Source organism: Mobula birostris, chromosome 24, assembly GCF_030028105.1.
Source record: "Mobula birostris isolate sMobBir1 chromosome 24, sMobBir1.hap1, whole genome shotgun sequence".
Taxonomy (NCBI): Eukaryota; Metazoa; Chordata; class Chondrichthyes; order Myliobatiformes; family Myliobatidae; genus Mobula; species Mobula birostris.
Genome location: NC_092393.1, coordinates 36,457,140 through 36,474,028, shown reverse-complemented (window position 1 = coordinate 36,474,028; position 16,889 = coordinate 36,457,140). Strand labels below are relative to the sequence as shown.

General features: G+C 39.0%; 1 protein-coding gene across 3 annotated transcripts in view; it reads right to left on the bottom strand.

Annotated features, from left to right (window-relative positions):
• The window catches only part of rbfox3a (RNA binding fox-1 homolog 3a), a 477,512-nt gene that overhangs the window by 27,576 nt on the left and 433,047 nt on the right, over window positions 1-16,889 (bottom strand). For all 3 annotated transcript variants that reach the window (XM_072242701.1, XM_072242699.1, XM_072242700.1), the window contains 2 exons: window positions 14,859-14,991; window positions 9,307-9,346 (listed from right to left, as the gene is read on the bottom strand). In XM_072242701.1, the coding sequence (XP_072098802.1) occupies window positions 9,307-9,346; window positions 14,859-14,991 (173 nt within the window). The remainder of the gene's footprint in view (window positions 1-9,306; window positions 9,347-14,858; window positions 14,992-16,889) is intronic.

Below are 16,889 nucleotides of genomic sequence, written 5' to 3'. Positions count from 1 at the left end.
AATGGACTGGTACTGCCATAAATGATGTTTGCTCTGGAATGCAGAGGCGGTGAAATGTTCAGAAGTGTGGAGCAGCTTTAAGCAGTAGGAACTAGTGAGGCAGTGAACTGATAGTCACTACCTATAACTTCAAGAGCCAGTCAAAGCACTCTTGTGGCCATTTACTGTGATTCACTAGGTCATTATCAGTGTTAAAAGTGAGGCCAGGACAAATTCCCCATGAAAAGAATCCTGCTTCTTTAAGTAAGTGCCATGTACTAAAATGATGCGTAATTTCAAACTGCTTCAATAGGACGAAGATCATTAATGCGAAAAGTCTGTGAGACATGTTCACTGATATCTTGACATGACCGGCCACTGTAGTTAATTATCTATCCACATTCTCAGATGACAAGAAAATACAAGCAGACACTTTAGAAAACAAACAGAGTTAATCCTTGCCTGTAGAATGCTAAACCCACTTACTTCCCCTAGTGAATTACCTTGGCTTATGAAGATTAAAATCTATGTAAACACTGAAATCTAGCATCAGGGAATGTTTCGCTTTGTTAATTATTTGGGACTTTTCTAATTACTACACTATTTTTCAAGGACTTGCTTGGGATTTATTAACCTCATCTCCTTGTAAACTCTGACAGTGCTGAATTTCTTCCTTTTGCAAAGTTCCAAAAGAAGCTTTTAGCAGTGGTAAGATTTGTAGTTCTTTCAGATTCTTTTTCATCCTTGATGTAAAAAATAATCGTGTTATGGATTTGGTGCTGCTGCTTGGTGCTCAGCTTGAACTGCAGTTGTAGAGCTCTTAACTAACACATAGATGTGTTTATAAGTGAGACACGGGAGAATTGACGTGCCCTGTAACTATCCATCTTGCCCTCTCCAATACATTAATTGCTAACACTAGACTGAAGAAAACAATTTAAATGTTTTGTGGCACAGCTACAATCATGTTGCTGTCAGCTCTACCAATGCTGAAAATACCACAGAACCTGGCCTTGCTAGCTTGATGGAATAATGCTGCTGATATCGATAACAGTGAAAATAAGCCAGGGGATAATGTACTCGGTGTCAACTGTAGGGAAGACAGTGTGGTTGGGTTCACATTCTTCTTGTGACTTCTGTGACTACTGGGGACACTTGATGGAAGTAAAGCCTTCCCATTTATCAGGTGGTTCTATACGAGAATCATTAGCAGTGGGAATCCATTGGTGACGGAGATGCTTTTCTACAAAGGAAGCGGCTCGGTGTTGTTTTGAACAAAAGGACGAATTATATTGCGTCGTCAAAATTCCGGCAGTTAGAATTCACTACGGATTATGACAGGGATATGTGCTCGGACCCGGAATACTTGAATGGACATGCGTGGACTGCATTGCTGAAGCTTTGGGTGGGGGTTTGGGGGGGGGAGGTGACCTGGGAAAGTGTTTCGTGTCTCAGCAGTGCACGTTTTAAGGGAATCAGGCAGTACTGAGACTTGGATGAAAGATGCAGAGAATATGGCATTGACAGATCGATCTGAAATCTCAATACAGCTAAACCCCTCACCATGTAACGCACGGTGTTAATTAAAACACTGGGATGCAGCCTGGGCCCCTGGCATCATGCCATCCTATTCACTGTTGAAGCAGCAAATGAATGAATGGACTGGGTATTGCCGGGTCCCACTGAGGGCTGCCTATCTAATAAAGTCATCCCCTCCCTCCCCCTTATGGGAGTTTTTGGCTCATTAACATTCAGATGGGATTTTTTTTAAATATTAACCTAGAAATTAAATTAAAAGGTAAGAGAAATCATGCTGAAGATAGCTTCAATTATACAGCTCTTCAAATAAATCTCTCATAAACCTTTCACAAGGATCTTAAATGATTCCTAAACAGCGGCCCTCCTCCCGAAGGTTAATGGTTGTTTCTTCACAATCTACTGCAGACAATAAATCTAAGGTAATTTCCTCTTGGTACACTGATAATCTGGGTTCAGACCCCAATTCACAGCATATATAGCTACTTCTCTATGTCTCACTATCACTCTGTCTCTGTCTCTCCCTGAATGAGAGTTCCCTTTTAAAATACAAATTGTCCAAGAATGTTTTGGAATCTTTACTTGCTATAAAAGCAGTTAAAGTCTCACATTGCGATACTTTGTTGCTGTGGATTCCTTCTTCCACAGAAACTGAGTGGAAAAGCTTGAAACTTAATTCACTTTGCAACCTTGTTAGTCCTGAAAGGAAGAAATTGTTTGGATCAACACATCCAGGTCACAGCGGTCACGTAACCAGATGATATCATCCATTTCTCTCTGGGTGTTAATACGTTAAGCAGCCCTTCTGATTAATATAATTTTCATGTTTAACTGATTTCTTTTGTCTCTATTAATAATGTTCCAAATACTCACAGACAGTTTCTGTACCTGGAGACACCACTGTGAATTAAGTTATTTGGCCCCTCAGGCCGTGTACCACCATCCAGTTAGATTACAGCCAATTCATCTTAAAGTCTCTGAGGAACAGTAATCTGGTGAATGCTTTGGGAGCTGGTTACTGTCATGCACTGGTGTACATGACATCAGGATAAATGCCAGATGTACCTCACTGTAGAAGCGGATTGGGAAATTCAACCAAAGCAAAGAGTTAACCTACAAAATACACCATTAATCTCAAACATCTGTTGCATTTAGGTCACCTGACGTGTGTAACAGGGATGCAAATTGGTCACAGAGTGTAAATGTTCAGGACGTTTTAGGCGCAAGTATAATTTACATCTGGTGTAAATATATATACCTGATATACCTAAATCAGGTATACCTAAAGTCCCTTTACTTTCGGTGGTCGTCTTTTGTTTCATGTATCTATCAAAGTGGCTTGTCCCAAGTTATGGAGCCTCCTGTAACTATTCCCTTGATTGCACTTGTTCAGGGCTCTCTTCAAATCGCTAGATGACTTTGCCTACGAAACGCTGGAGAAACTCAACAGGTCAGGGCTCCTGAAGAAGGATCTCAGCTCAAAACGCCGACTGCTTATTCCTTTGCAACGATGCTGCCTGACCTGCTGAATTCCTCCAGCATTTTGTATGTTCTACTCTGGGTCTGCAGAATCTCTTCTGCGTATATGACTTTGCTCAATCCTTCTAGGAATTGATCAGTATTTTATCTCTCCTTGAATATATCTGAATAGCATAAAAATAAGCCACATTAAAAATCTATAAACTTCTTGAATTTGAGGTTCTTGAAAGTGTGCCTGACATGTCATAATTAAGAAAGTTTATTTTTTCTCCTAAGAACAGAGAGGTGCAAAGAGAGAAACTCTCTTGAGGTTTCATGCAGTAAATGCACAATACAATGACGTATTAGTGTTGAGCTTGTTGTTGAAATTCTGTTCCATTGAAATCATGGAAATGAACATTGGAAGTGGAGTAAAATGCACTAAATGCTACCACATCATGTATTAAGCATACGTACCCGAGGCCAGATTTTGTGACATCAGTGCTTTCTTTGGGCAAAGCAAAATTTTAAGTCCACAGAAATTTCACCAAACATTGTTAGAAGGATGGACACCTTCTATTTTATAACTCCCACGTTGTATCGAATGAAGTATGTCAAATCTAACATTCCATGCCCAATATAATGCAATTGTATGTTAAAAACTTCCAAGAACGCACAAATATTAAAGTTATGTACTTCAGCAACGTTTTGACCAGGGATTAATGGATGAAACCTTATTGAGAAACACAAGCTGATTCATTTATTGCACCATTGAAAACTGTATGGATAAATATCAGACACACTTTGATATCCAAGTTTAGGAATTTACTGTGGGGAGCATAATCAGTAATTTACATCAGAAATCACACCAAATTTCTGTCATTTTCCCAGAATCATAAAGCCAAATACGAAATGAGACTATTTGGCCCAACATGCCACACCTATATTTCATTCCCAATCTTGTAGGAAAGTGCAGTAACATTACAGTCAGTACTGTAAACAACTTTGCCCAAGGGAGGTGGAGAATTTGGACCATATTTCTTCCAGAATAAAAATTAAAGTTTGAAGCCATCTGATCCATTAGTCACGGACATTAGGCACAGCTTGTTTAAGAACCTGCGATTGGAGAGGCTTCCCAATTTTTCATGTCATTCTCACCGATGTCATTAAGATACATTCATAGGAACATGACACAATGCAAGACCTAGATCCATTCTAGGAAAACAGCAGAAGCAGAAACCAGAAATATGACTTTGATACCTGCATGCCGAAAATTTTAGGCTAGTTTTTAAAGAGGGCTCTGAACAAATGTACTTCTATTAAAATTCACATGTGCAGCTCTTTAGACTGGGGGAGTGGGGTGGGTGAAACTATTACTGTATAGTAAACCTTGGTGTGTACAAAGGCACTGAATTTGGGCATCTGAGCCCTGAGACACTTGCATTCAAGGCACAAAATAACCATCTGGCATACATGAGGGCTGAAATTCAGAACTAGTTTAATTAAGCACATACTGGCACATTTGTACTCATTTCCTTATCTTTTTTTATGTTGGAATTTACTTTAAGCCCTGCTGCCTATTTTTATTGGATGTACCAAGCAGAATGTACATCCATTTGTCCCTGGACTCCTTCATCATGTTTACACAACAGTTTTCATTCTTAATTAATTAATTTGTTTACAACCATTAACTTGCTGTTTTATATGACGTTTTACAGCATGGAAATGCGGGCATCTCTTTAATGCTGATGTGGTAAAAGAACTCAGTGCTTCACGAGCCAGCCTGAATGTGAATGGCAGCCCTTTGGGATATTGTGCTGTAGTGCAGCCCGAGGATACTTATTTCCATGAAACCATCATAGTATAAATACTGGCTGCAATGGAAGGCAGTGGCTTACCTAATAGACCCAAACTTAAAAATATATTTCACATTATAAAGTTGTGCAATAATTAAAGGTGGTCTTTACCCCTCTTCCCCACCCCCACCCCTATCCCCCAAGCCATCAGACTGTAGATTGCATATTGTGTGGCATAATGTACCAGCAAACCTTGCCCGGTGTCTCAAAAGGAGACACTGATGTCAACCGCAGATGTTCGAGATCTCTTTTTTGCCTACATCATTGACACTGTAGACAGCACAGCCTACAGCCCAATGTCACAGCCATAACCACCCTCCCATCTCCTCTCCCACTCTGACACACACATACACAACCGTGCTTCCCCCCCATACACACACACAACACACACACGCGTGCGCGTGCGCGTCCTGGAATTGCTTAAGCGATGGTGATATCTATTTACTTAAAGAAGTGCGTTTGTAGGTAAACTCATTTTGCCTTATAGTCCATGGTAATGATGAATATCTGACATGAACTGGACAACTGATGTCTCAACTCACGATAGTAGGATTAATTCTTACAGCAAAATGAGAAAGGCTGCTTAAGACAGTAAAATGTAAGTTAATGGCGACTGAAGCAAAATGAATTTGAAAGCAAAACTCTGACTTTACTGCAATCTGAAATAAAAACCATAAATTCAGAACCACTCAGCAGTTCAGGCAGCATTTGTGGAAAGTGAAACATAGTTTTAAGGTGAGAACCATTTATGGGATGAAGGCTCATTGCCTGAAACTTTCCAATAAAAGTTCATCAACCTGAAATGTAATCTCTGACTATCTCCTCATAGATGCGATCCAACTTGCTGTGTTTCCAGAAGTTTTGGTTTTTTGTTTTGTAAAAAAAAATATTGACAGGTTTTGTGAATTCCTGTACGCTAGTCACCAGCAGTCACTGCAACTATAGCTGAATCTGAAAGCTCCCTATTACCTTTTTAGTCGAATACACCTGTTTTGTGCATGTAGTTTGGTGTTCTGATCATGGCTAATGAATAACAATGAGGCAATCAAACAAACCATGAAGAATGAAGGCAAAAAGATTTAATAACTGGGTAATTAAAAGCTTTGTGAAAAATAATTGCAAATCTGCTCTAAAGACAGATCAACAATTTTTGCTAGACATTTTCAAAGTCTTCCCCAGTCAAGTAAGACGGTGAAGGTTTCTGCAAATTTGTGAAGAGAGGCATAAAAGGATGCAGAGTGCTAAAGCAAGCAAACTTTACACGTCTATTAAGTCCAAGAAATCTAACAGACTAGAGTTTCCTGAACTTGAGCTTGGATGTTGAGCATGGAGGAAAATTACATTTCAAAGATTGTACTTCCAACAAAGAATTCTTTTTTCCTTGGATTTTCCATTTGTTGGAGTTGAAGAGTATACCTGCTTTCCTAGCTGGAGAGGGAAGTCCTTACTTAGCCATTGTGATCTGGTAATACCAAGCACTGCTAAAAAAAAGTTCTTGGACAACCTTGCTGCATAAAATAGACTCAGTATTCATTGTCTTTAAATTTCAGAAGTTTAAAAGACTAGTACAAAATCTTATCCAACAATGCCATGAGATTCAATACTTTTGGGCAGTGTAAAAAGAACTGCACAATAATATTGATTGAGTTCTTCAGAATTAACACCAGCTTCAATGCAGTTGAAAACTACAACACTTGACATAAATCTGCTGGGTTCTGACCATTTCCAATCATGCTGCAACCTGGGGCTAAGGTCATTCATTTTTAACCAATGTCAGTTTTATCATTGTAATCACAGTGTTAGCACGACACCGACATGAAAAACATATTGTAACTACACCAGGAGAGCTACAGTAATAACTCAACCTTTAGTACTATCTTATAAACTTTTATTCTAGAACATGGGCCTGCCAGTGGTGTAGTGACATCAGCATAAGACTTTGAGGGAGAAGGTCCTAAGTTCAAGTCTGGTTGGGGCAGCAGCAGCTGCATGGAAGACAGGCCTGGGAAAACCCTATGGACAACTACACTTTCCATGGGGTCATCATGAGTCAATGAAAACTCTACAGCACTCAATAACAATTCCAGAACATAAAAATTACTGATATTAGTTATATTTCAGTTACAGTGCCTATAAAAAGTATTCACCACCGCCCCCCCAGAAGCTTTCATGTTTTGTTTTACATCTTTGAATCACAGTGGATTTAATTTGACTTTTTTTGAGACTGATCAATAGAAAAATACTCTTTCGTGTCAGAGTGAGATGGATCTCTACAAAGTGATCGAAATTAATTACAAATATAAAACAGAATAATCAATTGCATAAGTATTCACCCCTATTAACATGACACACCAAATCATCACTGGTGTAGCCAATTGGCTTTAAAGTCACATAATTAGTTAAATGGAGATCACCTGTGTGCAATCAAGATCTTCCAATGATTGTAGTAAAAATACACCTGTATCCAGAAGGTCCAACTGCTGGTGAGTCAGTAACCTGGCAAAAACTACACCATGAAGACAAAAGAACACTCCAAGCAACTCTGCAAAAAAGGTTACTGAAATCACAAGTCAGGAGCTGGATACAAGAAAGTTTCCAAGTTACTGAATATCAGCTGGAGTACAGTTAAGTCAATCATCAAGAAATGGAAAAATATGGCAGAGCTGTAAGTCTGCCTAGAGCATGCCGGCCTCAAAAACTGAGTGACCATGCAAGTAGGGGACTAGTGAGGGAGGCCACCAAAAGACTTATGACCACTCTGGAAGAGTTACAAGTTTCAGTGGCTGAGATGGGAGAGACTACACATACAACTTTTGCCCAGGTGCTTCACCAGTCACAGCTTTACAGAAGAGTGGCAAAGAGAAAACCACTGTTGGGGGGGAGAAAACTCACATGAAATCTTGACTAGAATTTGCCAGAAGGCATGTGGGAGACTCTGAAGTCTATGGTCTGATGAAACCAAAATTGAGCTTTTATCCCTCAGACTAAACACTATGTTTGGCGTAAGCCAAATATTGCACATCATCAAAAACACACCATTCCTACCATGAAGCATGGTGGTGGCTGCATCATGCTGTGGGGATGCTTCACTGCAGCAGGCTCTGGAAGGCTTGTGAAGGCAGGGGGTAAAATGAATGCAGCAAAATACAGGGAAACACTGGAGGAAAACCTGAGGCAGTCTGCAAGAGAACTGCGACTTGCTTTCCAGCAAGACAATGACCCCAAACATAAAACCAAAGTTGCATGGGAATGACTTAAAAATGACTAAGTTAATGTCCTGGAGTGGCCAAGTCAGAGTCCAGACCTCAATCCAACTGAGAATTAGTGCCTGGACTTGAAAAGGGCTGTTCACTCATGATTCTCATGCAATCTGACAGAGCTTGAGCAGTTTTGTAAAGGAGGATGGGGAAAAATTGCAGTGTCCAGATGTGCAAAGCTGATAGAGACCTATCCACACAGACTTAAGACTGTAATTGCTGCCAAAAGTGCATCTACTAAATACTGACTTGAAGGGGGTGAATACTTATGCAATCAATTATTTTGTGGTTTATATCTGTAATTAATTTAGATCACTTGTAGAGATCTGTTTTCACTTTGACACAAAAGAGTCTCTTCTGTTGATTAGTGTCAAAAAAGCCAAATTAAATCCACTGTGATTCAATGTTCTAAAACAATAAAACATGAAAAGGGAGGGGGTAAATAATTTTTATAGGCACTGTATGTTTGGTAGTAATTTCTGGTTCTATACATGTTAAATGTTTAACCCATTACCTAGTAGTGGTACTTGTATGCAGGAACAAACATGTTGTATGTTGAAGAATTTTCATTGATGCATTCGACTCCACACTAATCCTGGAACTAGCTGTTATTAGGAAATGCTTTTGCTAAAATTCTTTCATTTGTAAATTTATTAAAAAGACAGCCGTCTCTCATTTCATTACTACAAGATCGTGATAGTTCAAGTTCTAATTTGTAACTTCAAATGTTCTTGTTGAGGATTTATTTTGGCTTGGCTAACCTGCAACCAATGTACTCTAAGTTACTCAATAGGATACATTTGTTTAAAATGATTCCCTCTCAGCTTGATAACTGTTAATTTTCACTGGGTTTTTAATATTTGTTAATACTGGATTGAATTTCACTTCAGTTGGGTGCTTGCCAAAGTAATTTCTCATTGGAGCGATATTGTCTTTTTCCAAATATCAGGTGTATTAAATGAGTCGAACTGAGAACCACATGTCAACTTTAATACTGATCAAATACCCTCCTCCTCAAGAAGGCAAACTTACTGATGTCTTAGCGTATGCATGATTTGACTTCAACACACATATCCAAATGAATTCCCATAATCTCAATTTCACCTGTGCGACTAGACTGCGTTGCAGCCAAAATTACGCAACTCCAATAATAGTGACAATAGTCAGATGAGACTTTTGCTAACCAGTTGACAACATTTGGATTTTTAAACAATACTCACGTAAATTTCTGCCCCATAAAACCCATCCTGGTACACAACTCTGAAAAATAATAGGAACAGCATGAATTATCTTTTGCATTTTTGATTATAAAATGACACTCATCAACCTGGTTTGATCACAGAGTAATTTTCTACTAATGAGCAACAGCCATCAGTTGCAGTCTCTGCTCTACATTCACACCAAACCGACAAGAAGTAACAACCCTTTGTCATGTGAAACATGTTCAAATTGAACTTTTCTTAATATATACTGTCCCCAGAAGGCATGTAGAGTTCAAAATGATCAAGTATCTGAGATTTATATAGATATATATATAGTTTTCAACCTGTTGCGGATGTGATAACCAATGCCAAAAAAAAGGTCTCATGTTGGCAGCTCTTGACTGGAGATTGACATTCTCCAGGCTGTGTAGGAGCCTCTGCTCTTGTAGTTGCTCTGCACAGTGAGAAGATTTCTGAGGTTTTCACAGAGATGTCACTGCTTAAATCTTGAGAGCCTGAAGGTACTTTTTAATCAAGGATCTCCCACAACAACCCATACCACTCCTACTATCATCCTCAAAAATAAAACTCTCTAAATCTCAGATAGGTTCCACTAATTCATGGTTGTACTGCTGTACAATGAAGCAGTTTGCACTGGAATGGTGCTTTGACAGTGAAGCAGAAATAAAAAGCTCTCCCAGCTCAAAGTCCAGGATTGTTGATATCCAAACTGTTGTGAATTTGTGATGAGATGAGGTTTGTGTTGGTAAATTCTATTTCTTCTGTATTCTTCCTATTTGCATTATGATATTTAAGACTCATGGAGAGAAGCGGGGGTGGTGTCGGTGCAAGGTCATTTTGTATGACGGAAATTTTATACAAGGAATTCACCTCCTGAAAACAGCAAATCGTTAACTGAAAGCTCAACTCCCAGGACACTGTGCAATGAATATATTATTTGTCGAATTCAGCTACTAATGATTTTCTTTACAGATATTGTTAAGCTTTAGATTATATATGGAACATGAATAATAAACATAGATGATCTTAAGAGTTTGTTGGGGTCTGTAAGCATTTCTTTTATTCCTTGATAAGATAGTTGTTGTTCAAAAAATTGTTAACATTAATTTCCTTTCATGCAAACCCAATGTGAATTTGTCTGTACTTGGATTGATAAATATTTTAAAGAACTGCATAATTTAATTTTTCAAGGAAAAACAGAAATGAATCATGGTATTGTGGTCAATTATTAGTGGTTCAATTACAGACACCAACGATCGGTTGTTAATCTCTCAGTCAGCAGAATCAACATGCCACTTAATATGTGAAGTGAAAACTGAAAATGTGAGGAATGCTTGGGAGGTCAGGCAGTTTCAAGAGAAAAAAACATTTCAGAGGAAATGACTCTTCCTCAGAACTTAAAATGAAGGACAATTGAAACAGTGACTCTGTTTCTCTCCACAGATGTTCTTGACCTGCTGAAGATTCCCCGTATTTCCATTTTTATTCAATCATCCATTTGTCATTTAACCTCTCCACCACTGTGGATGAGATGTACTTTAATTTTTCATATCTTTTCTGTTCACACAATCAGTTCCAATTTCTAACCTTTCTTATCAAAGTTTCAATCCTAGTTTCGATTCTGAATGGCATAACTCTAATTTTATTTTGCCCTGTTGTTCTGAATTCATCCACCATCGTTAATAGTTTCTCTGTACCCAGCCCATGGAACCTACTTGTTATTTTATGCATGCCACTCAGATCGTGGCTAACCAAGCAAATAACAAATCAAATATATACCAGCTATTGCTATAATTTAACACTTCTGGCATTCTAATCAGTCAGTTCTGTTGTGTGTCCCCTTCAAGGCCAATAATTCTTTCCAGTGACTTGAGAACCAGCAATGCTACAGAACAAGGCTTAATACATGTTCAGTTCCAGATCAACGTTCCTTTACTTCTATTGATTATTTTTATACTTGTGCACTTTGTCTTGTAGAGTTGCCTTCCTGAACATCTAAATGACTTGTCCCACCATATCTCCTAATCTCTCATCATTGAGAAAATATCCCAATTTCTTTTTCAAGCTTTACTCCTCCTGAAGTTATTAGCATAAAAGATTAAGAAGAAATATAACATTATTAAATAAATCTACAAGTAGAGAGATTTTTTTTTGTCCCGGAGGGGGAATAAAAACAATGAAGCATAACCTTTAAAAAATGGCTATACATTGGGAGAAATTATTTCTTCACATAAACTATTGTGCAAATTCCTCATGTCTCTGCCCCTATCTCAAGCTCAAGCAAGTTATCGTGATTAGTTATATTGAAAAGTTCAGAAAACTCAGTATCATAATTATGTTAAAGTAAGGTTACTCTTCCTTTCTTTTTTTTCTGTTTTTTTTGGGTAGGGGTATGTTACGGGGGGTAGGGTTAAGGGGAGGGGGGAGGGTAGATATTATTCTATGTAATTAAATTTGAAAATTGAATTAAAAAAAATTTTTAAAACGTAAGGTTACTCAGGTTTCTGTATCCATGACTTAACTGAATCCGAGATATACATGAATTATGTATGGCTATTTCTGTAGAGATCGCCTTTCGGATTGCCCAGGTGTTCAGTCACTCTTTCCCTGATAAAAGGTTCAAGTAACCTACTGCTTTATCGACTGGTCTACAGTTATCCTGCCCTCTTTAACCAACAGCCGTTCTGGCAAATATCTGATCAAGTAATACAATTTCTGAATTGAGGGCACTTAAAGTGTAGTGACTATTTGTTCTATTACTTTGGGGTGGAAAGAGTCAGTTCCTGGAATATTGTACATCTGAATCCTATTGTTCTTTTCATTACCATTTTATTGAGATGAATATTGTGATGCCCCACTCCTTTGGTCACTTTAAGTTCCTTTCAGGTTAGTATTTTGCTTCCGGACAGTGACAAAGGATCCACAATCCCTGATGAAAGGTTTAAAACCAAGCGTCAACAATTCCCTTCTCCCCACAGGTGCTGCTTGACTCCAGCAGATGTTTGTTGATCCACAGTACTTGTTTGATAGTTCTCTATTGTTCATTATATTCTTAACTCCTGTTGTAGTTGTCATATTTACTTTTCGCCTGACCTACTCTGCATCTCTCAATAGATATTTAAAATAATTTGTTGTTAGCTTTACACATTCTTCTTTTTCACACCCCACGTTATTTGTTTTGCACCTTTTCATTGGTTTTAATTCTGCCCTCCACACCCCCACATTACCAGTCTGTTGGACTTCATTTTGCTTTGCATTTATACAATATTCTGTTCAATCTGTCAGGCCTCTCTAATTACACACAGTGTACAACAGCATCTAGACCCCCTTAGATACTATTGTCATAGTCATGGAACACTACAACACAGAAAATGGCCCTTTCGCCCATCTAGTTCATGCCAAACCATTAATCTGCCTCATCTAAAAATGCCACATATGTACTTCCCTGGTCTGGAAGCAGAGGGCCAACCTTGCTGGCCCTTCACATCCGGTATTCCAGCCAATGCAATGAATTCCTGCTGTTTTAGCAGCCTGCTAAGCCCTGCTCCCCAGTACAGCCCTTTGGAAAAGCGACAAATATTTGTTTCAATGTTTCAGATTTCACTGGTATTCAGTAAGATTTAGAAACCATTAAAATTTAAGTATTTTTAAAAATAAAAATAACTACTTTAAATAATATGCAAATTAATTTTAAACACCTCTAAACAATGTTCCCTCTAAGATGTGCACATGCACACATCTTTTGTCACTCACGCACAAATGAAATTAAACTGCGCACACAAGGTTGTCTCCCTCTACCTCGTTGGCACGTTAAGTATATTTCATGATTGTACACAATCACGTTTCCTCTTTCAGTTTCTAATGCAGACGGTGTTGACAACGTGGAGTTTGTGATGAATTGTCTGCAGAATTTAGAACTGACTTATTTATACTGTTTTTATTGAAGAAATTATTCAGTGTACATATGTTGTCATCACTGGGCAAAAAAACTGCACAGCACAAAGATTTTCGCGCACACTGGTCATTACAAATTAGAGGGAACATTGCCTCTAAAATACTCAAATAATGACAACCATTAAACTAAAGAGAAATTATACTTTCTCTTGACCTCTTGATTTTTGGGTCACCTTGTACAGTAATTGAATGGGTGGAAACGTGCTTAATTACAACCACCAACATTGACTTGGGGTTCACTTTAAGAGGCTGGTCTGACGTGATGATGCAATTACATGAAGTTTTTTTTATCACACCTTATGTTCTGTGTTTGGAAGACAATAAAGTTTCCCTTAAACATCAAACACCTCACCTCTGCCATTTTACTTATGAAAACCTACAACTTCATCACGATTAAAATCAATGAGCTTTGGATCCTGCGTGAGATGTGACTCACAGATGTGGCGATGTACCTGCAGGATGGGAAACTCAGCAAAACTGGGCTCCAGTACTTGGATATACACAGTCCAGAGGAGTTTAGTGCTGAAGTGAACTCTCAGAACCAACCTCACAAAGATATCTGTCAATATCTGTCAATAAGCCTGTAACTTCCGTGTGTGACTGCACATGCGAGAAAATCCTGGACTCACTGTCACTTAACTAGCTAAATGCTCAGAACCACTGGCATTAGCCAGCAAGATCTGGACAATTAATTAAGCACATTTATAGAGAAAAATAAGAACTTCAAACATAAATTGAGGACAAATAATTTTCCTATTAAAACTTTAATTAAAATGCTATCCAATTATCCATCTCTGCTGTGTAAAACAAACAATCTTTCAAAAGCAAATTTGTCCTCTGTTTCATATTAACTAGCTTATAACAGCTCACTTCCACCTTGTTACTGAACCATTTGCATTATTTTCTCAGCAGCTATTTCTTTATTGGCAGCAATATGTGTTGATTATGCTTTTCTTTAAATTAGGAAGAATCATTTCTAAAGGTTGTCCATCTCTGAAAGGGCACAGAAATACAAAAGTGAACTATTATAGCCTTCACTTTATGAGGATTTCAACTTCTGAGCCATACCCTGGGTTAATGATTGGAGTGGAGGGGCAATCTTTAAGTCTGTTCCTTGTAAACAATTTCACTACAATTACCATTTTGTGAAAACCTTTCCCCAACGTGCCAGAATTTTCATTATGTTTTACAGTTTCAAAGTCAAACAGTTCACATTAATAAGAACAGAACAATGCAAAAGGGAATGTCTTTCTGCAGAATCATGTACAGACTACTTATAGAATTTGCTTGTAATTCCTGTCAATTATACTTGGTGCTAGAGCATAACACCATCCACATATCAAAACACACACACACAGATCCACAGCATGTCTTACCATTACACTAATGGCACACAAAGCAAATGCAAATGGCATTTTATACTGGATCAGTTGCAGCTTGCTTGGAACAGCCTCATAACACTTTGCAAATCTATTATTTCATAAAATGTTAAAGAATTAAAATTCCCAGAATATATTTTGCTTTGGACTGCTGACAAAGGACAATAAAATACCAAAGCTTTAATAAGCGCAGAATGACTCTGTATTGATACTTACGCTCCATATGTGGGGATAGGTGGAGGTGGGGGTGCAGCGCGGAAGGTGTTGTAAACAGCACGACCTCGCCCCCGTAAATGAGCTCCTCTGTAAGCTACAGCTGCTCCAGCTGCTGGGTACGGAAAACCAGTCACTAGAGACAAAGAGGAAAATCAGGTTTACCAGTGGGCCATACATTCATTACAGCTCAATTAGAAGCTAAATTGATTAACAGCTTCATGAAAGTACTTGTTTGATTGAGCCCATTATGTAGCATATTGCAGACAAAGAAAAATATCCCAAACAAAATCATTCTTCATACTTACACCTTTCTAGCACTACTCATGTATAGAGAAACCTCTAAAGCATGCGTTGCCAACCTTTTTTATACCATGGACCCCTACCATTAATGGAGGGGTCCGTGAATCCCAAGATGGGAACCACTGATCAAAAGGCTTTAGAGTAAAGTAACGGAGAACATCCAGGAAAGGGAAAGGCAAAAGGGGGGAGGTGGAGGGAGGATTGAAAGTACAACTGAAGGGAAAGAATTTTAAGTGGATTCAAAAAGAGTTAGTTATTGTACAGGAGCATTCCAGATTGTGTAGGGATAAGGTGAATAGGTGCAGAGGCTGTGAGATATGGGGAGGTGAAGGATCAGGGGATTGTTTGTGGAGGGGATGGTAGGGAGATTTTTGGTGGAGGGGAAGGTGGGGGGATTTTTGTGGGAGGTGAAGGATGAGGAGATTTTTGGGGGAAGTGAAGGTTGAGTGGATTGTTGGGGGAGGTGAAGGATGAGGGGAATATTGAGGAGGTGAAGGATGAGGAAATTGTTGGTGGAGGGGAAGGTAGGGGCATTGTTGGTGGAGGGGAAGGATGAGGAGATTGTTGGAGGAGGTGAAGGATGAGGGGAATATTGAGGAGGTGAAGGATGAGGAAATTGTTGGTGGAGGGGAAGGTAGGGGCATTGTTGGTGGAGGGGAAGGATGAGGAGATTGTTGGAGGAGGTGAGGGATGAGGGGAATATTGGGGAGGTGAAGGATGAGGAAATTGTTGGTGGAGGGGAAGGTAGGGGGATTTTTGTGGGAGGTGAAGGATGAGGAGATTTTTGGGGGAAGTGAAGGTTGAGTGGATTGTTGGGGGAGGTGAAGGATGAGGGGATTGTTGGTGGAGGGGAAGATAGGGGGATTGTTGGTGAGGAGGAAGGTAAGGGAATTTTGTGGGGGATGAAGGTTGAGGGGATTTTTGGTAGAGGAGAAGGCTAAGGGGATTAACGAATCTCGGGGTTGTATGCCACATACATATTTTGATAATGAACGTAATGAATCTTTCAATCTTTGAATGTACCAAAATACAGTGAATAGCTTGTATTGCATACTGCTCATCCAGATCTAATCATTGCACAGAGTATTGAAACGAGTAGAACGATTATAATAGAAGTGGTCAGTAGTTATGCAGGGACACCTGGAGGACTCTAGTCTCCTTACTGCGGAAAGGATGACATGTCATGGAAGGAATGCAGCAAAGATTCACTTGGTTCAATGGCAACTTTGCTGCATTGTGATTGTAACTGGGACTGTATTCTCTAGAGTTTAGAAGAACAAGGGGAGATTGAAGCTGACAAAATTCTTCAATGGTTTGACAGGCTGGATTCAGGGAGGATGTTTCCACGGTCAAGGAGTCTAGGAACAGGTGTCTCAGATTTAGAATAAGGGGTGGGCCATCTGGGAATGTGATGAGGAGACATTTCTTCACTCAGAGCATGAAGAAGCTTTGGAATTCTGTACCCAGTGGGGTATTAGAGGCTTGGATATTGTGTTCATTCAAAAAATGATCAGCAGGTCTCTGAGGGTGATGGGAATCAAAGGATATGGGGATATTGTATGAAAATGGCACTGGGATAGATGAATAGCAATAATCAATAAATTTGTGGAGCAAGTTCAAAGGTCTAAACTTTAATTTTTTTATTTATTTAGCGATGTCGTGCAGAGTAGACCCTTCCAGTACTTTCAGCCACGCTGCCCCAGCAACCCCCAGACTAACGTGATTAACCCT